Below are 20358 nucleotides of genomic sequence, written 5' to 3' on the forward strand. Positions count from 1 at the left end.
CATTTTTGAAGTTTTGTGTTCGAAAATGCTGGAAAACCCAAGGGAAAAAAAATGTTCAAGTAGTCTGGTTCCCTGACTCCACTAAAGATGAAATGGATCAAAAATGCCAGAAAATTTTAAGGTAAGGGAACCAGTCTAGCTGGCCTGCACCGTACCTGTTCATGAACATGGACCCTATAGCAAACAAAATTTGGACTGAAAAAAAAACTGGTAAATTCGGAGCAGTAGTTGAAAAATAGTTAGTTAAGTTCTGTTTCAATTTCATTTTTAAAATGTAGTGCATGATGTATCATGCACTTTATGTAAAACAATGCTCTTGCCACTACCGGTACATGTACAGGTACGTTTGTTTATGGTGTAAATCAAGGATTTGCTATTTTATATCCTTTGTTTGTACATGTACTTAACTTTTTTTCAATTTTAAGCTCTCATTGGTTTTGTACACGTTAACCAAGGAGTCCTCGATTTGGTTCCTGTCCTCAATTCATCGATGATGTTGCACATGTGTGTCCTCGATTTACACCATGAACAGGCACACACTAGGCCTAGCACACCCTAGTGTGCTTCAATCCTGGACCCCCCATTGTCCCTCTTTTGTTTGTACTCTAACTTTTTAGGAAGGCCTCCCATATGTTCTTCCCCCCCCCCCCAAATTTCCCTCAAAAATTCAAATCCCTGCCCTGTAACTATTGCTGCATTCCAATCACCTCGTGTTTCTCATGTTCATGAGTCGTGAACTCGAGAAACAAATTGCACCTCCAGTTTACCACTGGTGAATATGAGTAATTCCAGGTGATAAGAATGCTATAATACGACTAGACCCGTAAACGTGGCATCAATAACAATGCACTCAATAACAGCTTGAACTTGGCGTTGTCATTGATGCCACGTTTTACGACTAGAAAAGAATCGGACTAGTGAACTCGTGAACACGAGAAACATGACGTATATAATACGCATGATAGGCCTACCTGCACAATGCATGCAGGGGCGGTACGTACTTGCACTTGTACGCATGCGCATACTATCGTTCCGCTTCTACACCATACCCCCCGCGGCGCGCTCCGAGCGATCGAACCGAAAATGACTGCGATCATTCTGCGCGCGTGCTCGTTTCAAGTGTTAGGTTGGCTCAGTGCGGAAAGGGCATATTTTTCATCATTTTTACCGAAAACAGACAGAATCCACCGATGTTTGTTGGGTGCACATAACGTGAGTATGTCATGAGGTATTGTACGGAGTTTAGGGGCAAACTGTGCAGCGGTTCTGTGGGAAACGGCTTGGTTGGGATGGACGTTTTTGTACTTAATTAGTGTTTTGTGCTGACAACAATTTTGCGGGGTTCTGGGTACAACTATAGAATGCAGGGCCACTTTACTCTACATCCGCGCCTCCGTACGGCTGCGTGGAGGCGTGGAACCGCAGTCGACCTACCTCTGAAAATCGATCGTGGAGTCGTGGAGCCGCAGAGAATTGCGCCCTCTATCGGTGCGCGTCTCTGCGACTCCGCGACTCCACCACTGAGAGACAGTGCCCCGTCGCCCTCCCCCCCCCCCTTCCTAATTTGCGCGCCCAATTAAAGCGACTCTGCGACTCCGCGCCTCCGCGACTCCAGACAGTGCCCCGTCGCCCTCCCCCCCCCTTCCTAATTGGCCCGCCCAATTAAAGTGACTCTGCGACTCCCCGACTCCGCGCCTCCGCGACTCCAGACAGTGCCCCGTCGCCCTCCCCCCCTTCCTAATTGGCCCGCCCAATTAAAGTGACTCTGCGACTCCCCGACTCCGCGCCTCCGCGACTCCAGACAGTGCCCTGTCGCCCTCCTCCCTTCCTAATTGGCCCGCCCATTTAAAATGGATATGGATGCTTCGTTCTCAAAAAGATTCCGCCGAGAATTGCGCCCTCTATCGGTGCGCGTCTCTGCGACTCCGCGACTCCGCGCCTCCGCCACTAGCACTGCGGCCACTCCAGTGCCCCGCGTCTCCGCGATTCTGCGACTTCAAGACTCCGCGCCTCCGCCGCTCCAGACAGTGCCTCCAACACATTTACAAGCACGTCCTCCCTTCCGATCCTTCATGAGAAGCTTTGAAGACAAGTGCAGTGCATACCTTCGCTGTACTTAGCACTTTTTTGCAGGTTTGCATATCTATTACTCCTATTCCATCCACGCCTCCAGGCAAAATAAAAAACCTTGCTTCGGCGTGGCCCTGCATTCTATAGTTGCTCCGGGTTCTGAACCTATGAGGCTCCACTACGTGGAGCCTCATAGTTCTAGGAGTAGTGTGTGATGACAACGCGCGCGCGCTGCAAGCGTTTATACCTGCGTAGATATGGAGGTTCGAGAATACATTTGTCCCAAAACAAGCCGCACCTTAGGTGCTAGTCCACACTTTCAAAGTTGTCACAGATACCAACAGAAGAAACAAATTATTAAAGTTCCGTTTATTGAGTAAACTCATACCTTCTTGACCGGTGTTTTCCGCAACCTTATCTCCCAGATACTCCGTAGTCTGTCAATGATCATTATGTCAACATATCTGGTGGCCACAAGGGAGGGCGCTATTTTTGTTCACCGTTAATAATTTCATTCACAGGTTTTGCTCAAGCGCCGCACGAGGGCGCTGCTTTTGTTCACCGTTTATTTCAGAAGTTGAGAATGATGACCGAAGTTTTATTCAATAGTCTTTTCCTCGAGTTATTGCATTCGATTTCGTGTTATGCATGCACGATTTCGTTGTAGTCTTTCTATTTCCGGTACAGGAATAATCAAGACATGTTCCTCATCCTTAAAAGTTTATTTTCTAGGTCCTTTTCTCATCGTGAATTCACAAAGAACATTCCAACAAATGGATGAAATTATATACATACTGGCAAAAAAGTCATCTGTCAATGAAAAAACCGTGAATTCTTTATCTCTTGCTAACTGCTTCGAACCAAATTCATGAAGTTAAACTTCAATTTCTTATGAAAAGGTTTAAATAATTTTTAACCCCGAGTTAAGTACCTTTTTTCGCAGCAAAGCAAAAGCGATGTTATATATATTTTAATGACTGGTGGAAAAAAAGAGGATTTAATTTAAGGGGATCGATGGGTCATTCTTCTTGATTGTTAAATAATTATTACTGGACAAAAAATACCAAATTTTAGGGAGTTCGTGAAAAAAATTCAACCAATATTGAAAATCTAGATTACAGACTTTATGGGATAAAATGACTGAATGACGTGTAACGAACCCAAGTTAATACTAGACCTGTGGGCCTGCTGTTGAAAATCTTGAAAACTAGTGGAAAGAAGGATATAATTCAGTGTTGGGGGTCAGAAGTCATATCACGGTAAAAAGCGTTTTAGAACCTATAGCACCAACTCTACCGTGGAAGACTGAGTTAAGATTTATTGAGACTATGAGGGACTGCTACTTGAGTCGACATGTGGAGGTTCCTACTAGGGTGGGGGATCGAACACCCCCAGCTTCTCTGTTAGATTTGGTGCTTTCTAGCAGTAAAGACTTGACTGCAATCGATGTCACAGCCCCTCGATCATGCTCGGATAAAGATTGAATGTCAGCTATTATCCAGATGAGGAAAATCAGATTCAGCTTTGATAAAGGCGACTATGAACAAATGAGGGAAATGTTAGACATTGATTAGGAAGCTGATTTTGAGGAATGCCCAGAAACGGTGGATCGTCAGTGGAACAAATTCACCAGTAGGTGCCGTGAAGCTGAAAGCAAGTGTATACCGAAGAAAATCATCCAAACAAATAAAAGGATCTTCACGATTCCTATAGATCGGAAAACACTGAGCAAAAATAAGAAAAAGAAACGACTGTGGACGAAATTTGTGGATTCAAAGTCTGGCGAAGTATATCAGGACTATTGCAGACTAAGAAACCAGATCAGGAAACTAACAAGAAAAGCGAAAAAAAACTTTACGAAAAGAATCTCGGCCAAGCAAGTTAAAACCAACCCCAAGAAGTTTTGGAGCTATGCAAGTGCTAACACCAGGCTTCGTTCCGGAATTCCTAACCTGTCAAAATCTGGTAATGAGAAAGCAGAGGACCTCACAGAAAACGACAAGGAAAAAGCAGAAGTTCTGGGTGACGGATTTCTTCTCGTCAGTGTTTACAAGGGAACCCGAAGAACATTGGGACTTACCAGAGTCAATTAAGGAGAGCGTGCTCAAAATTCTGAGCAACCTCAATTTCTCCATTCTCTATGATATATGTCTCCTGGACCTGATAAATTCCACCCAAGGGAATTATTTGAACTGCCAGATATAATTAGCAAACCACTGGCCGTTATTTTCCAAACATCACTACGGACAGGGGTATTGCCAGACGACTGGAAGAGGGCTAATTATAACAGCTATATTCGGAAGAAAGGGAGCAAGACAGTTGCATGCAGGGAACTACAGACCATTCTGCAAAGTACTTGAAACACTTATTAGAAACTCTCTGGTTGACTACATGAAAGGCAATCAACTATTCAGCACTTCGGCAATTTAATTGGCTTTATCAGCGGCAGATCCACAGTTTTGCAGCTGATCCTAGTACTGTTATCGACAAATGGACAGAAATCTTGGATATGGAGGTGCAGTTGAGTGTACTGTGACTTCATGAAAGCATTTGATAAAGTCCCGCATAGACGTCTACTAATCGATACATTGAAGTATGGTATTGGAGACCCCATTTACAATGGATTGGAGCATTCCTAAGTAGCAGAAAACAGAGGGTTGCTGTTAAGGGAAACTTCTCGGAGTGGCAAGATGTGCTCAGCGGAATACCCCATGCAAGGATCAGTACTGGGACCAATCCTGTTTGTTATCTACATCAACTCACTACCAGAGATGGCTCAGGACTCCGAAGTATACCTCTTTGCTGATGATACGAAGATTTTTTGAAGTATCTCATCCGAGGAGGACTGCGAAATCCAACATGACATAGACCGTATGGACTCACGACTCGCTACTGAAATTCCAACCTGACAAGTGTACTATGATGAGAATTGGGAAAACGAGAACGGGAATTAAACAATACGGGGTGGGGGGGGGGAGGATCGGCATCAACTAAACAGTAGCTTGAGTAACTCCAGCTGTCATGCTCATATTCATTCACATGCTACATACAGTGCCGGGGGACAGCGAGAAGAATCATGATGCGGTGGAGACGAGGATGACTTGTCACAATCATGGTCCTCTGCCTGCGGAAGCCGACGGCGGCAAGCAGCTACCTCATCCCGACCTACCGAATTAAGGGCGTGACTTGCATCACGTGTACCGGCCGGCTACTATTTATATAAGTTACAGAGAAGGGGCAGGAAAAAGCTGCGGAATGGTTCGTCGAGTTGTTGCTTTTACTGTAGGCCTTTAACTATTATGAATATCTGAAATAGACATTTCCACACGCAGTGCGCAAGTTAGCCAGTGCAGGCATAGGCGTCGCGAGGGGGGGGGGGGGCAAGGGGGCACTTGCCCCCCCCCCCCCGGAAAAGCCACACAAAAAAGAAGGGGGAAAAAAAAGAGAAAAAAGAAAAGAAAAAGAGGCGCGAAGTCATAGTGGTGTACATTTAATGGTGGGGGAGGGGGGCAAAATGTCCCTGCCCCCCTCTAAAACTGATAAATCGAGAATGTGTTGAGAAATACAGGCATTTTTTGGGCAAAAATATGTTGCCCCCCTCTAGAAAAAATCCTGGCGACGCCCATGAGTGCAGATAGATGAGGATAGGAGCGCCTGTCAGTATCACCCGTGACATGGTCACCGGACAGGTCACGTGCGAAACGCCGCTTGTTTATCACGTCACGGACGGAGACGGTGTAATGTTCGATCGACAGCAGGCAGGAGACGGCGCGGCGGCGACGGCGACGGCCTGATGTTTTTCTTTTACTTGGCCTTTTCAATGTAAACGTACACAGCCGTCTTTGACTTTTTTTGCGCGTGCAATGGCGTACGTGCATACATGCACAGTGTAGCCAAGCCAATAACATCTTATCCGATCTTTGATCATAGCGTGCCGTTGATAACTAGTCGCGGATTAGCGAAGCTGCGGATTGCAACTGCTTGGAACTGATGACATCGTACGTCAACGTATAGTCGCTATCATCAGTATCACTCCGAAGGGTTGCACTTGTGCCACTGCAGTGCACTGCTAGTGCTACCGGTCTATCTCCATGTTCTGAGTCAGTTGTCATTCCTCCATGCATGCCATGCATCGATTCAACAAATAATCGGCCGCTTGTATAAATCGGATGGTGTGTCGACAAGTCTGAACTGAAGCAAGGGAAGGCACTCAGCAGGATGGGTGCTGTCACGGGTAAATAATTTGCTGTGTTAAGTATTTCACCCTGTTAAAGTTTTATGTACTTGGTACTCGGTTAGTTTCCAGCTGGCTGTTGAAAGAATGTTGCAACCTGATGAAAAGACATGAATCTGGGCCTGAAAAACATTTCCAACTTTGCAATGAAATACCTTGAAAATTGTCTTGTGTTCTTTGTACACAACCGCTGAAGTGGGGTCTGGTCTGGAAACTAAATGTACATTCTTTCCGAATACTTCGGTAGCTCGATTGATGGAAAAAATATTGCAACCTGATGCTACTTCAGCTAGCAGTTGTGTACAAAGAACATGGAGAGTCAAGACAATTTTGTAAGTATTTCCTAACAAAATTGGAAATGTTTCTCAGTCCCAGATTCATGTATGTCTTATCATTTTTGCAATGACTGACCTTCATTAAGATGATAATATGAAAAAAAGTGGCGTCAAGTTGTAACTTTTTTTCCCGATTGATTCCACATTGCTTCTGGGTTTGAAACTGCTCCCGCACAGCTCAATGTTTTTGTTTTTAATTTTATAATTTTCTCCATTGTCATGTTTTCTGTTAATTACATTGTAAGTAGAATTTTCTCCTTCTTAATTCGTTAACCAATTTTATGCAGGTCTCCAAAAATGATAAAATGTACGTAGGTAGTTTGCTCAATAACCTAAAAGTTTGTTGCACTTCAAGTAGCAATCAGCTCAGCTGACTGACTGCACGATTCCTGTAAACAGGCAGACCTTGACCTTACACACAATGTACGTGCCTTGATACTGACTGTGCTAAATTTGATACTGGGTGACCTGAACCACACAATAATGCATTGTTGTTGAGCTTGCCATGTGTAGGCCCTACACGTATGCGTATTGCGAAAGAAAAGTTCGAAATATTCTCCACATATCTCTATAGCATGTATGAGAGATACAACACAGAGCTAAGCAATGAAGCTGAGCCAGTGATGCCAATAACAAACTTACATTAGGCCAAAAAAAAAAAGTCTCCGGTTTCTGGTATGGTGCTTGCCAAAAAAATGGTGCGGCGACGCGGCTTTTTTTTTTTTACCTGATTTTTTTGCTTCAAATGTCGGCTGATGACTGCAAATGGTGCCCGACTAAACTTAGTGCAAATATATGAGAGTCCAGAGAGGCCACATAAAGCTTATTCTCGACCATAACCTAATCTAAAAACACGTTAAAATTGTGCAGCAGCAGGATTCCAGTCAAACCAGTGAGTTTGGCGGTTTTGAGACATCATCTTTCATTAAAAAAAAAACTTTTTCAATTTGGCGACGCGCATGGCTACGGCGACGCGCGCGCATACCAGAAACCGGAGACTTTTTTTTTTGGCCTTACAAAAGAAAATTGTTAAAATGTATGAAGGCTATAGGCCTATATAAAGCAGACTTCATTAGTTGGTGGAGTTTGCTTGGTACATCTAATTCTGTTTTTACAAACAATAATGGTGTTCACCAACAAGAACCATTGAATTTGCAGTTTGTATTATAATGTATTTTTTGTCTTGGTTAATGTTAAAGTTTCAGTTGAGGCCTGTTTATTGTAGTTTTTGAAAAATAACATGCAGCATTCACACTAGTACTACAGTTGTTTCTGTACAAGTCATGAAAAGATATTACAATAGCTCTGAAAACAAAGACAGGTGTTTTGCAAAACACTACAAAAAAAAGAAAGTCCACACTCATTGGTAGGGTCATAGTTTTGAATCTGAGATGATGACGTTATTTATAGACTTATGTGGAATTGTGTTAGGCCAAAAAAAAAAAAACTCGGTCTCTGGTCAGTGCGCGCGTCGATTTTAATCATGCGCGTCAACCCTTTTTTTTCTTCAAATTAACACGGAAGCTACAACAGCGCCCTCTATTGCCGCGCCTCCTCAAATTTTTGTACCAAGGAGCACCAAGGAATGGGGAAATTGCACCAAGGCAAATGATAAAGGGCACCAAGGCAAATTATGGAGGACACTGAGGACACAAAAAAGCAAAATAGTACCCACCTTGTATACTACAATACAAGCTTGAAAAAAAAAAAAGCCACCAAAATAAAAATTTAAAAAAACGCGTCGCCGGATCAATTCCGGAACTTCAGTCTGACCAGAGACCGACTATTTTTTTTTTTTGGCCTTACTGTTAGCTACATTTTTATACCCCGTTCGCTACCAAAGACTGTAAATTTTAGCTAACTAAATTCACCAAAGGTCTATATAATTATAAATGACATCATCGTAAGATGAACAGACTCACAATTACATGTATGACCCTTTCAATAAGTGTCAACCTTTTTTGCGGCGATTACATTCTTGCTCCATGATCTGATAGGACTAATTTTTCTCCAATCTGTGATGCAAATTCATGAGAATACAAGGGTACGTTGTCCTTGCTTTGTGTGTTCAGCTTCTGATAAGGTGATTAAAAGCAAAGCTGCTGATCAGATATTGCATAAGAAGTCAACAGTGATTAGGGGACCTGTGTTTAAATCTGTATACAGGCAATAGTTACATTGGTGCGTATGGACGATTTCACTAAATGATGCGACGGGTCTTAAGTTACGATGAGTTTAGGGTTGCAGACCAGTAAATAAACTTCCATAGACCCCAATGGTAAATGCTCCCACTTCAGAAATTCGGGAAAAATGCTCACAACTCTCCAAGGCGTTGGAGACACACATCAAATTAAAGCTTATTTCATCATCTTTCATTTCCTTTTCAATTTTTGGGGGTCAACTGATGACTGTTAGGAAAAATTTCCATCCGAAGATGATCACCCCTAAAAATAGTCCTGAAGCCCATCGCCATTTTTGAAAAACGATGCCTACACTCCATTGCAAAATAGAGCGCTAGGGCCCCAATTTCATCCAAATTGAACGGAACTACAAGCTCTCAGTCCTGTGCACGGCTTCCACCTGTATTTTTTACAAACCCTCAAGTTCATGGCCCACAGCATGCTCAAATACTGAGGATTTTGAGTGCATGCAAATCCTGATTTGGCAGGCGTAGGCAATTTCGGACCGATTTACTGGTCTGCAACCTTAGTGATATCGGGTGCAGACCCATGTAGAAGTCGTGTTAGGTTCTTGCGAGTGAGAAAAGGGTTCCCAAAATCTCAGACCTGGGTCCAACACACTCAGTTTTTTTTATAGTTTTGAAAAGGCCTTTACATTTCAAAATTCCAAATATCCAGTGCATTTTGTTTTACCATGCTTCAAGACAAAGCCTTCTATAAAACCCTTTAAACCATGCTTATAATAAGCACAAGTCAGTTACAATACAGGCGTACACACCTTATTCACCAGGAGGCCATTTTCGATCCTGTTCCCTGAATCTGTTTTATATGTTGTAAACTGTTGAATGGGATGGTGCCAGACTACTTTATGATTGGTGTGCACTCCAAGTTTTTTTTTTACGCAGCTTTAATTTAAAAGCATTAGTATCTGTTTAATCACAAATTTTAAATTATTCATCAGAGCAGACCGGTATTAATTTGTAACAAACCTGTATTTCATTGCCTGGGTCATTTCTAGATACTCCCAAGTTCCAAAAATGAAATGGAAACAATGTTGCAACCTGACGCCACTTCCGCTATTGTGTACAAAGTCTATAGACGACAATTTTTAAAGTATTCTCTAACAAAATTGGAAATGTTTCTCAGTCCCAGATTCATGTCTTATCATCATTTTTGCAATGAATGACCTTCATAATTTAGATGATATCAGGAGAGAAAAAAGTGGCATCAGGTTGCAACACTTTTTCAAATGAAATTACCTCGCTTTCAGTTTAATATGGCCAACTTGTCTATTCAGGTCCTGAGTGTCAAAGAGTGTGAAAGAAATCTTCCTTTCTTTCTTTTTTTTTCCCATCAGATGAAAAATATTCCCATGGGAGTGGAAAAGACAACAATAACTACAGTGCACCGGGATCCAGTAACTGTAGTCGAGTGCTCATCAGGGGTGTGTTGGTGCTCATTCTTGGAGGTTTGTTTTTATCCTATACAACTCGGATGTTCGCTGGATCGAGCGCCGTCACTAAAAATGAACAGGCGCAATTTTGGAGGTACGTTTTAATGCCTATATGGGCTGTTTCAGGAGAAGGATATTTACGTTTGTTTTTTTACAAGTGTTGTCGTAGTCAAATCATATTGCGGTTAAAGGGAATATACAACATTTGCAAACATCGAAAAATAAAACTACCAAGTTTTTGCGAAATACCTTAATAGGATGTTGGTAAATGACAGTCTAAAGCATCCTGTAAAATTATGGCACCTGGTATACTGTCATTTTCAAGAAAAGTGGTATTTTTGTATCAATTTCCAACGCTGATCGGCCGATCAGCGTTGGAAACAACTGGCTTTTTTTCAAATACTGGCCCCAATTGACCATTGTACTTGTTTGCAATCGATTACAAACCTATGAACGAGTACGAGCCAGCTAGACTGGTTCCCTGACCTTACAATTCCCCAATGTATGTAAACTGCTCTGTTTCTTCTTATATGGAGTCAGGGAACCAGACTACAGGAAAATGATCGTTTTTCTTGGTTTTTATAGCATTTTCGAACCCAAAACCTCCAAAAAGTCAGTGTAACTATATTTGCTTTATATTTCCAACCCCCCAATTCCATCCATTTCTGAAAATTACAGCAAAAGCAAATGATGTATATTCCCTTTAAATAAAGAAATATTTCCTCAAATCCTTTTGTTTTGGAAATTTTTATTGGAAAATACAACATTTGCTTTTGATGTAACTTTCAGAAATGGATGGATTTGGGGGGTTTGTATTTTGTAGCAAAAACTGTTACACTGACTTGTTTGAGGTTTTGTGCTTGTACAATTAATGTAGATGCTGGAAAAACCAAGAAAAACAATCACGTTCCTGTAGTCTGGTTCCCTGAACCAGGCTCCACTGTAAATATCTCACTTTTTTGTTTTGAATCATCAGGGAGTAAATATAACGGAAAAGTACTGTTGAGTAGGTACGTACATATATGTATTTCATTTGGCGCGCCTCTTCTAGAACCTCGTGAATCAACCATGTAAAATGCACCAGTGTGTTTTGAACTGCATACCTTGTACATGGGTCATTCCACTGGATTGGGAAGCAGTGCATGTTACATCCATATATTTGGTTATATTATTAAAGGTATCAATGCATTCTAAACAATTACTCAACATAATATTTGTCTTAGGGTGTTTCAATACTTGAGAAAGTTTGAAATTATTTGAAAGTATTTTGACAAAAATACGAGCACAAATGTATTAATTCGGACGTTACATTGACACCGTGTAAATGTTACATCCAAAGTTTCTTTTTTTTTGCCATTTTTTACATGTATGTAAAATATTTCACAAACTGACATTGCATATTTACAACTGGACACCTAAGCACCAAGAAAAGCTTTTGTTTTGGTATAGTCGGGGTTCAAATATAGCAGAAACGATACCTCAAGTGTGGATGTAACAGTGTAAAAATCACTCAATGGAAGTGTGACATTTGGGTTTTACACCGTGTCAATGTTACATCCACACAACCAAGCTTTCATATCTGCTCCATTTAATACCTGACTTCCGTAACAAAAGCTTTTCTTATTGTGTTGCATCTATAGTAAGAAGTACGCAAACTGAATTTAGGTAATGTTTTGCAGAAATTTAAAAAAAGGTACAAATGTCATATTTGGACGTAACACTGACACGGTGTCAATGTTACGTCCAAAATGACATTTTTTGCTCATCTTTTTGGCAAAATACATTGAAATGATTTCAAACTTTTCTGCAGTAATGAAATGCACAACAACAAATATTATGTAGGGCAACTGCTAGCAAGGCATTCATGCTTTTCTTAATATGGTCATATGTCACACATTGTTCCCCAACCCGGTGGAATGACCCACATACATGTACATGTTGTATGTATGTGCACAAAAACTGCAGCAATGTACAATGCAAGTTAAATAGGTGGGTGGTCTATTAACCAAAAAAAATCTACTCTACCAAAAGGTGCTTGTCCCCTCTCGGGGAAAAATTAGAGATAACACATCTTGGGTTCTTCAGACCAAGTTTGACCTTGTCAAAGTTTTCTGAAATTGAAACAGAAACCTAGATGCAACATAATAATCAGTGTTTGTTCTGTGATTATCTTTTATTGGTTCAGTGTAAATAATAATTGTGAAACCACCCTTCCCTGAGGAGGGTGTAGAAATGTATTCAAACAGAACGAGGGCAAAGATTGTAGCTAACAAGCCAGCTCAGTTTCGAAAGGCTAGAGGATCAATTGATGGATCAATTGTGCATTGTTCACGTGCTGTGTGCCCAGGTTGAGGCTATAGCAAAGGAAAGGAATACAATTAGTACACAATAATTTAATTTTATGAAATGTCGCAGAAAATGTGCGTATGTTAAAGCATAGAAGGTACCGGTAATATACAACGTTTGCTTTTGCTGTAATTTTCAAAATGGACGGATGTGGGGGTTAGTATTTTATTGCATACAAATATTGAGTGGATCAGCGTGGAATGGGAGGAATATTATCACAAGGTAAAATCTGGACTTTTCCATTTCACGAGGCGAAGCCGAGCAGTAGCCGAGTGAACTGGAAAAGTCCAGATTTTACCGAGCAATAACATTCCTCCCATTTAACAATTTAAAGCCACTCAATATTTGTTTTATATAACTGACATAGATCCTTGTCATTTGCTATATTTGAACTTTTATTTCAATACAAATTGTTGAAAATGTTTTTCTCTCTTCTAAACTACCCCTTCACGAAAATGTTTGAACCCAACGCTGTAGCGCTGGCTCTTTGGAACAATACGCGCTACGCTCAACGCTGAACGTGTACACCAGCATGCATTTGCACACAAATACCGCGCCATGGAACAAGACTGATCCTGTTCAATAGTATTTCCCATTCCCCATGGGCGGATAGTACTTTTTGAGCCCCGGCGTGAATGGCAGTAATAACGAATGACACGTGATGTGAGTTCCACCAATCAAATGACAAGGATCTGTATGTCGGTTATATAACAAATATTATACACTGACCAAAGTTTTGTGATTATGGATGCTGGAAAAAAAGCAATAAAGCACTGTTCTTGTAGTCTGGTTCCCTAACTAGATTTGGTCAATTGGGGGCAATATCCAAAAAAAAAAACGTTTTTTTTTTTTTTTTTCAACAATAGTCGGCTAAGCTTTCATTGGAAATTGATACAAAGATTTCACTGTTCTTGAAAGTGACAGCACACCAGGTGCCATGATTTCACAGAATGCTTGAGACTATTATTCACTTGCAGTCAAGTAAGTTGTTTTATAGTTTGGTAGTTTTGTTTGTTGGTGTTTGTAAAAATATTGAATATATTACTTTGAAATTCCGCATTTTTTTAAAAAGTCCATTGCCTGCCTGACCATCTATGGAACATTTGGCCATGCAAATTCGTAGTCAAAATAACTGTGAGAATTTGAAAAGGCTTTTATCTGTCTCCCTTTCTCACTCTAGAGTGGACAGTCTCACACAGACAGAGATAGTTGTCAACACCCACAGACGCACTCAGCCAGAGGCAACCGGTCTGAACCGCAACAAAACTGTGCCATTGTCACAATCAGACAGTGTAGAAACTGATAAACAGAATGTTACACAGGGTACGGGGCCAGCGAGTGATGACATCATCAGGCCCATTACTATGGATAAACATAATGACAGCAGCATTAGCAGCAGCGGTCGAGGCAATGATGCAATCCAAACTATATTTTCAACCTTGAAGTTATCGTAAGTGTTACAGATCAGCTTGATTAAGTGGTCATTATTTGCCAATTCAACCATTTTTTTCAATAACCGTAGTTAATTTAATTAAACGTACCCCTTGTTCTTCAAAAATTGATTTTTTTTCTCCATTCTAATAATCTAAATTTCAATTAGAAATTTTTGTTTTAACGGGAAAAACCAACTTTATTCTTATTTCGGGCATCTGCAACCCCAGAAGAAAGGGCTTTCATTTTGCACACATATAAACAGACCCTGTGAGAGTCAAGTTATTGTCTGGCAGTCAATAATTTGAATTTTGGGAAGAAATAATTCAATAACTAAATGTGGATTGGATTTTTTTTTCTTCGATGTCTCATTCATAAGTGAATTGCTAAGAAAATAGCAATTGAAACAACAAGTCTATTTTTCAAAGTGAAAATCGAAAATATCACGACGAACACATCTTGAAGTCATAAATGTTAATTTCAGTCCAAATAGATAAAATTGTGAATTGTATTGCTTCAATTTTTATTTGTAGTAAGCCATAGACTTCTTTATGACACATTTCATATTCTTCTATATCAATATCAGGAACTTTAAGATTTGAGGTTGAAATCATCGTAAATTTTGTAAAAAAAGTCCCTGTGTCATATCAACAAAGTGGAGCAATGTTTGCACCACAATTTCAGTCACAGTTCACAAAAGTACTTCATGAAATTTGGGCAATCCGTTTACATTGACATGTTGTTATTGAAACAAAATCAGCATGAAGTGATATTTTTTGGGGAAAAAGAAGTTGTGTTTATGTTTCGTCTTCAGATATACGGACATCAAGCTTGAAGAGGATAACGGGATACCAACAGTGCAATTTCTTGACGTCAGTGAAGCGTTGAAACCATTACTAGGTACTGTGAAATATTCAGAAGTACTCTCAGAATAAAGTAATGAGATGCAAGCATAAAGAACTGATTGAATCTATCTCGGCTGTGTATAACTTGTTTCCCTGAGACAAATAAATACAACAAATTATTACAGACGAATAATTACAGCAAAAAGGCATTACTTGGCTCCATAACAAACAAGACAAAATAGTATGCTCTAAAATGTCTCTCAGTTCTTCAACGTTGAAGTGAATGATTGATGCAGCCAGATTTCAATAAACTTTTGCCTTCTGGCAGAATCGCTTGCTATAATGGCACAGAGCTTGTGCCAAGCTTTGCCGGTTTTGCCCTAGTTGTGTGACTTTCTATGGGATCTCCCTGCCATTTTACTTGTTTGCAGCAATGCTATTATTGCTGTAAAACAACGAACTGACCACTGCCCCCAAATAAAGACAATGCAAAATTTAGACCCTGCTAATAACATTTGGCAGGATAGCTCATTTGGTAGAGAGCCATTGAGTTTAATATTGCTTGTTTTTTTTTTTTTAATCCTGTTTCAGTTAGTTTTCTCTGTTCAACTCGCAGATGATTTGGTTTTTTTCCTCTACAGATGCAGTGGGTTCTTCTGTGAGTCTCATTGAAGGTGACATAGGAGGGAATGCCCAGGTAAGTTAACAACTGGCCACAGTGGGGAAAATGTTACCAAACAGCATCCAACAACCGAGTAGCATATGGAGAATTTGGCTGGGGGGGGGGGGGGGGTAAGCAGACTCTGCATGCTGGAATGCACCTAGGATTTTTGTTCTGGTCAGCTGGCCGTCGCAAATTAAAGAATGAAGGGGGGGGGGGCAGCCTGAGCACATCTGAATATTGTTCAAAGGAGACAATATTGGACAGCATTGGGCAATCAGTGGTGCTCTTCATTGATTCAAGTTAACAGAGCTGTGAAACTTTTCTGAGGGGGGGGGTATGGTACCATTGCCCCCCCCCCCCCTTCCAAATATGCTACTGCTGACACCCCTAAAAATGCAAAACATTTCCAGACATTGATTTTGACATTCTGTTAATTCCGCATACAACATATACATGTATATATCCCCTATCAGAATGTTTACTCTACTTATCTTGCAGAAACTTAGGAAGTGTTATGACGAGACCCCAACTCAGTGCCAAACCATTCAAGACATGTTGACCTATGACATCAAGATGGGCAGAGCGGACGAGGACGAGCGCTCGGTGGTATCCCTTACGTGGTTTAAAAGGTGAGGGAAGTGGATCAATTGAAGTAATTGTATTGTAACAAAATCCCTTAAAAGATTCAGCCACAAATAATTTATGGTGAATAAATAAAGATAAGCTACTCAAATTAACAACTGAAATCAATTGATTGTTGACTTCCTCAGTTGCCAAATACAAAACTTTACAGAACCAAAGTAAAACACAGGAACATCCCATATATAAAGTGGTCAGGGGCAGATCCAGGAATTTTGGGAGGGGGGGGGGGTGTCATTCCTGTCAGATTTTGCAGACAGGCAAACATAGGTAATGCAGCACATTGTTGCTGATGCACTTATTGTTATAATATTGTGTGCGTGTCAGAGCTGGAAGGGGGCGGTACAACCCCCAACACCCCCCTCTGGATCCGCACCTGGTGGTTTATCTGATATGAAGGGTGTGCAAACTTCACTGGCTGTTTGTCTAATGTTTTGGACAGATTAAATATTTTCCAGGACAGATGCAAGATAGGATAGCAAGGGGAAAAAGTTTATAACAAAAAAGTATGATCTGGTACTCAAACTCAAAGGATTTACCGCTTTTTTAATTTCAGAGCTTTTGAATTCATTAAGAAATTAATGGTCTACATAGCAAATGGAGCTGAGCCATATGACGCGGCTAGTAAGTATTTCATTTCAGTTGACTTGAAAACTAAGAACATATCCACATCGAGTAGAACAGTGGAACGTCGCTTTACCAAACATCGCTATACCAAACATCATCCTTGGATCCTGATTTTTGTGTACAAAACATGCCAAACATTGTTGCTGACAAATTTCAACAGAAGAGCGACAAGTGGCTATTATTTCCTTAACCCTAACCGCCCTGAATCATTAAAAATCCTCTTTCCCAAAGTGGAGGAATTTGGAGGATTGAAGTTACATGGCAAATGCGTTACTGATTTCGTAGGATGCACTTTGTCAAGGTCTTGGGCCAGACCTTGTGTTGTTTTTGCTAAGCAATGCATAAATATAGGCCTGGATTATGCTTGAAATCCTCCGTACTGCTCCAGGATGTCGCTGGCCAAGCCTCAACATATTGACAGTCACTGCCGCAGGATTTTGCAGGATTCAGGCAGTGGTCACCCCTCCACGGACAATGTTCAAGAAATAATGGAGGAATTTGCAGGATTGAGGCTATATGCTATTTTTCCATGAGACCAATTGGAGCATTTTGCAGGATTGAGGCTACATCCAAGCAAAAAGGCTTAGGGAGTTAGGGTTAAGGAATAGAAGGGAAACACCACCCGTTGCTGTAGGTAGTAAGCTCAATACTGTGTGATTACATAAATCAGTAGTCTGCATGTGTTCAAAGTCGTCTTTCAGTAACTACCAGGGCGTGCAGGGTGAAGTTATGAAGGGCGCTTTTTATTAAAAAGTGTGTACGTTAGCAACGGCAGCTTAAAATCGCTATACCGAACGATCAATTTCTGTGGATCCCGCGATGTTCTTTATAGCAGTGTTCCACTGTATCAGAAGTTCTCTTTTGTCCACAGTTTTGTTCATTCCACAAAACAGCACTCGGTTGTTTTGTAATTACAAGCGGGGAATTTAATCGCTTGTGATCACAGACCTGAAATGTCATGACCCACATCTGGAGCACTTGTCACAGTACGTGTAGTTGTTAAAAGCGTTCCTCCAAGTATAAAGCTAATAGACCATATGCATTGCAGGTACTTCACAGTGTTTTCTGTTGTTTTAAAGAGGTTGTGGAATGCGCGAAGACATTTCCATCATTTTTCGGGTACATGTAGCCTAAGGTGTGATGAAATTAAAACGACTATTGAGTCTGTCATGAAACGAGTACAAAAGAAACTTTTGAGAGCTGTTTTTCAGGTCCTGTTTCGACCCGAACATGCAATTTGTGTAAAGTCGTCGTTGGGGCAGCAAACAAAACATAGTAAATCGTGACGTAATAAACAGGACTCGTTTATACTACGCTGCATCGGGAGTCTTGTTTATTACGTCATGATTTACTATGTTTTGTTTGCTGCCCCCAACGACGACTTTTACACATATTGCACGTTCGGGTCGAAACAGGACCTGAAAAACGGCTCTCAAAAGTACCTTTTGTACTCATTTCATGACAGACACAATAGTCGTTTTTATTTCATCACACCTTAGGCTACATATACCCGAAAAATGACGGAAATGTGTTCGAGCATTCCACAACCTCTTTAATTTAGCGGCTGTGAATATATAAAAACAGTTTTTTTCCTGCCTATCCTCAGTGCATAAGGTCCATTCAGTTGATTTTGTGTGTGTGATTGGTCTTCAACATTTCGCCAATTTTTTTTCTGCTCCAGAAGCGGCATACGAGGAAGTGCTAAGCAAGCATCATGGCTTTGTGGTCAGGTTCTCTTTCAAGGTAAGTTAAAGATATAGTCCATCATTTGTAATTTGTGCATTTTGTTCGTTTGAAGCAACAAAAGTGTTCAAAAACTTATGAAGGATACTGAACAACTAACCTGATGAATTTTCAGCTCAGCTTCAGCTGTATATTCCGAGAAAAATAGCATTCTAGGATCTCAATTTCAAATCAAAAGTTGCTGAATCATGTTTTGAATTGTTTTGAATTGCAGCTATACGCGATGTTGCGCACTGATCTGACGAATTATAGAGGGTGCGCGCACGTGTGCGTCGTGCCAATGCTTGCGCGCGCTTTGCCGAATAACAAAATGAACTACTAATTTAAATTTCCTTCGGTGCGTCTCAAGAAGCACCGTTGGAAAGGCCTTCTTTCGTTGATTACTTCAAAATGACAGCTTGCCAGAAAAAAAATTGAGCAATACGCGCCAGAGAAAGCTGTGGAAAATCGGGAATTAACTTTTTTTTTTAATCACAAGTTTGACCGAAACGGTCTGAAACTTTCACATGGGATAATCGATATATCGAATACTCTCAATATTGGATTTCTGATATATCTATTATTGACAATTTTGATTACTGTGGGAAAACAGCTGTGCATATCCTCTATTGACTGGCAATCAGCAAACTTCTCCCCCTTCCCCCATCCCCTGTAAACTTTTTAAAAGAAATTTACGTTGAACTCTGAAAGTACGAGTGCAAGAATTTGACACCACCTAATGCATTTTGTTAATTCCTGAAATTGTCGCTAATCTTTTGGTGAATCGTTTTTAAACAGGGCGCTATGAACCTATTGCCATCTAGAGACAACTTCTTAAAGAAACTCGTCGTTAACGAGGCAGATCTTGCCAAGCCAAGCTGGAAAGCCGAGGTCACGGCCGACATGAAGCAATACTTCCTGGGCATGGAAAACATCCTGAGTATCCTGAGAGAATTTTTTAAGGAGCACAAATTGGAAAACTGAAACATTGCTGTCTATGGGAAAAATTTGCAGCAACCGCTGATCTCGATTGGCACCTTGGTACAATAGAACATCGCTACAACATACACCACCACACCTAAGTTTGGCTGTGTAAAAATCCTTGTTGGCCCAAAATTTCTGCACATTTTCAGGTCTTTATTCAGGCATTACGTTTTCTAAGAGCGCCTTTATGTTAATACTGTTAAACTGTTTCATGTTGCTATTTCAGTTTTTCCAGACGTGCCATTTAGTTCATATTATTGTTTGTTTCATTTGATATTTGCCATGGAATATCAAAAAACTGGTGCCATAAAATGTATATTTTGATGGATTTGGTGTATCCATGAAATTTTAAGCACAAGTTTAACCCTGACTTTCCATAAAGGTACAAATACTACTCGTAGTAAACTGCGGCAGTACTATCCTATATAAATATTGAATGCTTCGAGTGGTGTAGTAAAACTAGCCTCCCGAGGTGATCCATGGTTCGCCGAGGGAAAATAGAATGGTCCATGGATCACCGAGGGAGGCTAGTTTTACTTTACCACGAGATAAAGCATTCAATATTTGTTTTATAACACTTCACCCACATATTCTGCTTGATTTTAATATTTTAAATTATTTAAATCTGAACACAGTTGAAATAAACTTCAATTTCAATACAAAATTGGTGGAAAATGTATTTCTCTCTTCCAAACTACCCCTTCACGAAATGTATGAACCCAAGTCTGCGGCACGCTCTCTTTGGAACAATACGCGCTACGCGCAACGCGCACACCAGCATCCATTTGCACACAAATACTGCGCTGTGGAAATAGTACTTTGGTTGCT

The 20358-nt window shown here is 40.7% G+C and overlaps 2 protein-coding genes across 8 annotated transcripts in view; one reads left to right on the top strand and one right to left on the bottom strand.

Moving 5' to 3' along the window:
- LOC119746307 (myosin-IIIb-like) overlaps positions 1 to 2544 on the bottom strand; it is a 67742-nt gene extending 65198 nt beyond the window's left edge. For all 7 annotated transcript variants that reach the window (XM_038223219.1, XM_038223211.1, XM_038223190.1 and 4 more), the window contains exon 1: positions 2459 to 2544. The gene's annotated coding sequence lies outside the window, so the exon portion shown is untranslated. The remainder of the gene's footprint in view (positions 1 to 2458) is intronic.
- A 1852-nt stretch (positions 2545 to 4396) lies between these two features.
- On the top strand, positions 4397 to 20042 carry LOC119746344 (pleckstrin homology domain-containing family A member 8-like). The gene is made up of 10 exons (XM_038223239.1): positions 4397 to 5328; positions 6001 to 6304; positions 10177 to 10366; positions 13799 to 14068; positions 14864 to 14949; positions 15536 to 15591; positions 16057 to 16187; positions 16754 to 16821; positions 18506 to 18567; positions 19345 to 20042. The coding sequence occupies exons 2-10, from the start codon at positions 6289 to 6291 to the stop codon at positions 19528 to 19530; spliced, it is 1065 nt and encodes a 354-aa protein (XP_038079167.1). The 5' UTR covers positions 4397 to 5328; positions 6001 to 6288; the 3' UTR covers positions 19531 to 20042.
- The last annotated feature ends 316 nt before the right edge of the window (positions 20043 to 20358 follow it).

The sequence above is a fragment of the Patiria miniata genome, unplaced genomic scaffold, assembly GCF_015706575.1.
Source record: "Patiria miniata isolate m_02_andy unplaced genomic scaffold, ASM1570657v1 HiC_scaffold_12, whole genome shotgun sequence".
Lineage (NCBI taxonomy): Eukaryota > Metazoa > Echinodermata > Asteroidea > Valvatida > Asterinidae > Patiria > Patiria miniata.

Bases quoted from the DNA above. Each gene is read 5' to 3' on its own strand.
- LOC119746344 (XM_038223239.1), top strand. The intron at 16,822-18,505 runs GTAAGTATTTCA...TTTCTGCTCCAG, and splicing joins TGAGCCATATGACGCGGCTA to AAGCGGCATACGAGGAAGTG. The intron at 18,568-19,344 runs GTAAGTTAAAGA...GTTTTTAAACAG, and splicing joins TGGTCAGGTTCTCTTTCAAG to GGCGCTATGAACCTATTGCC.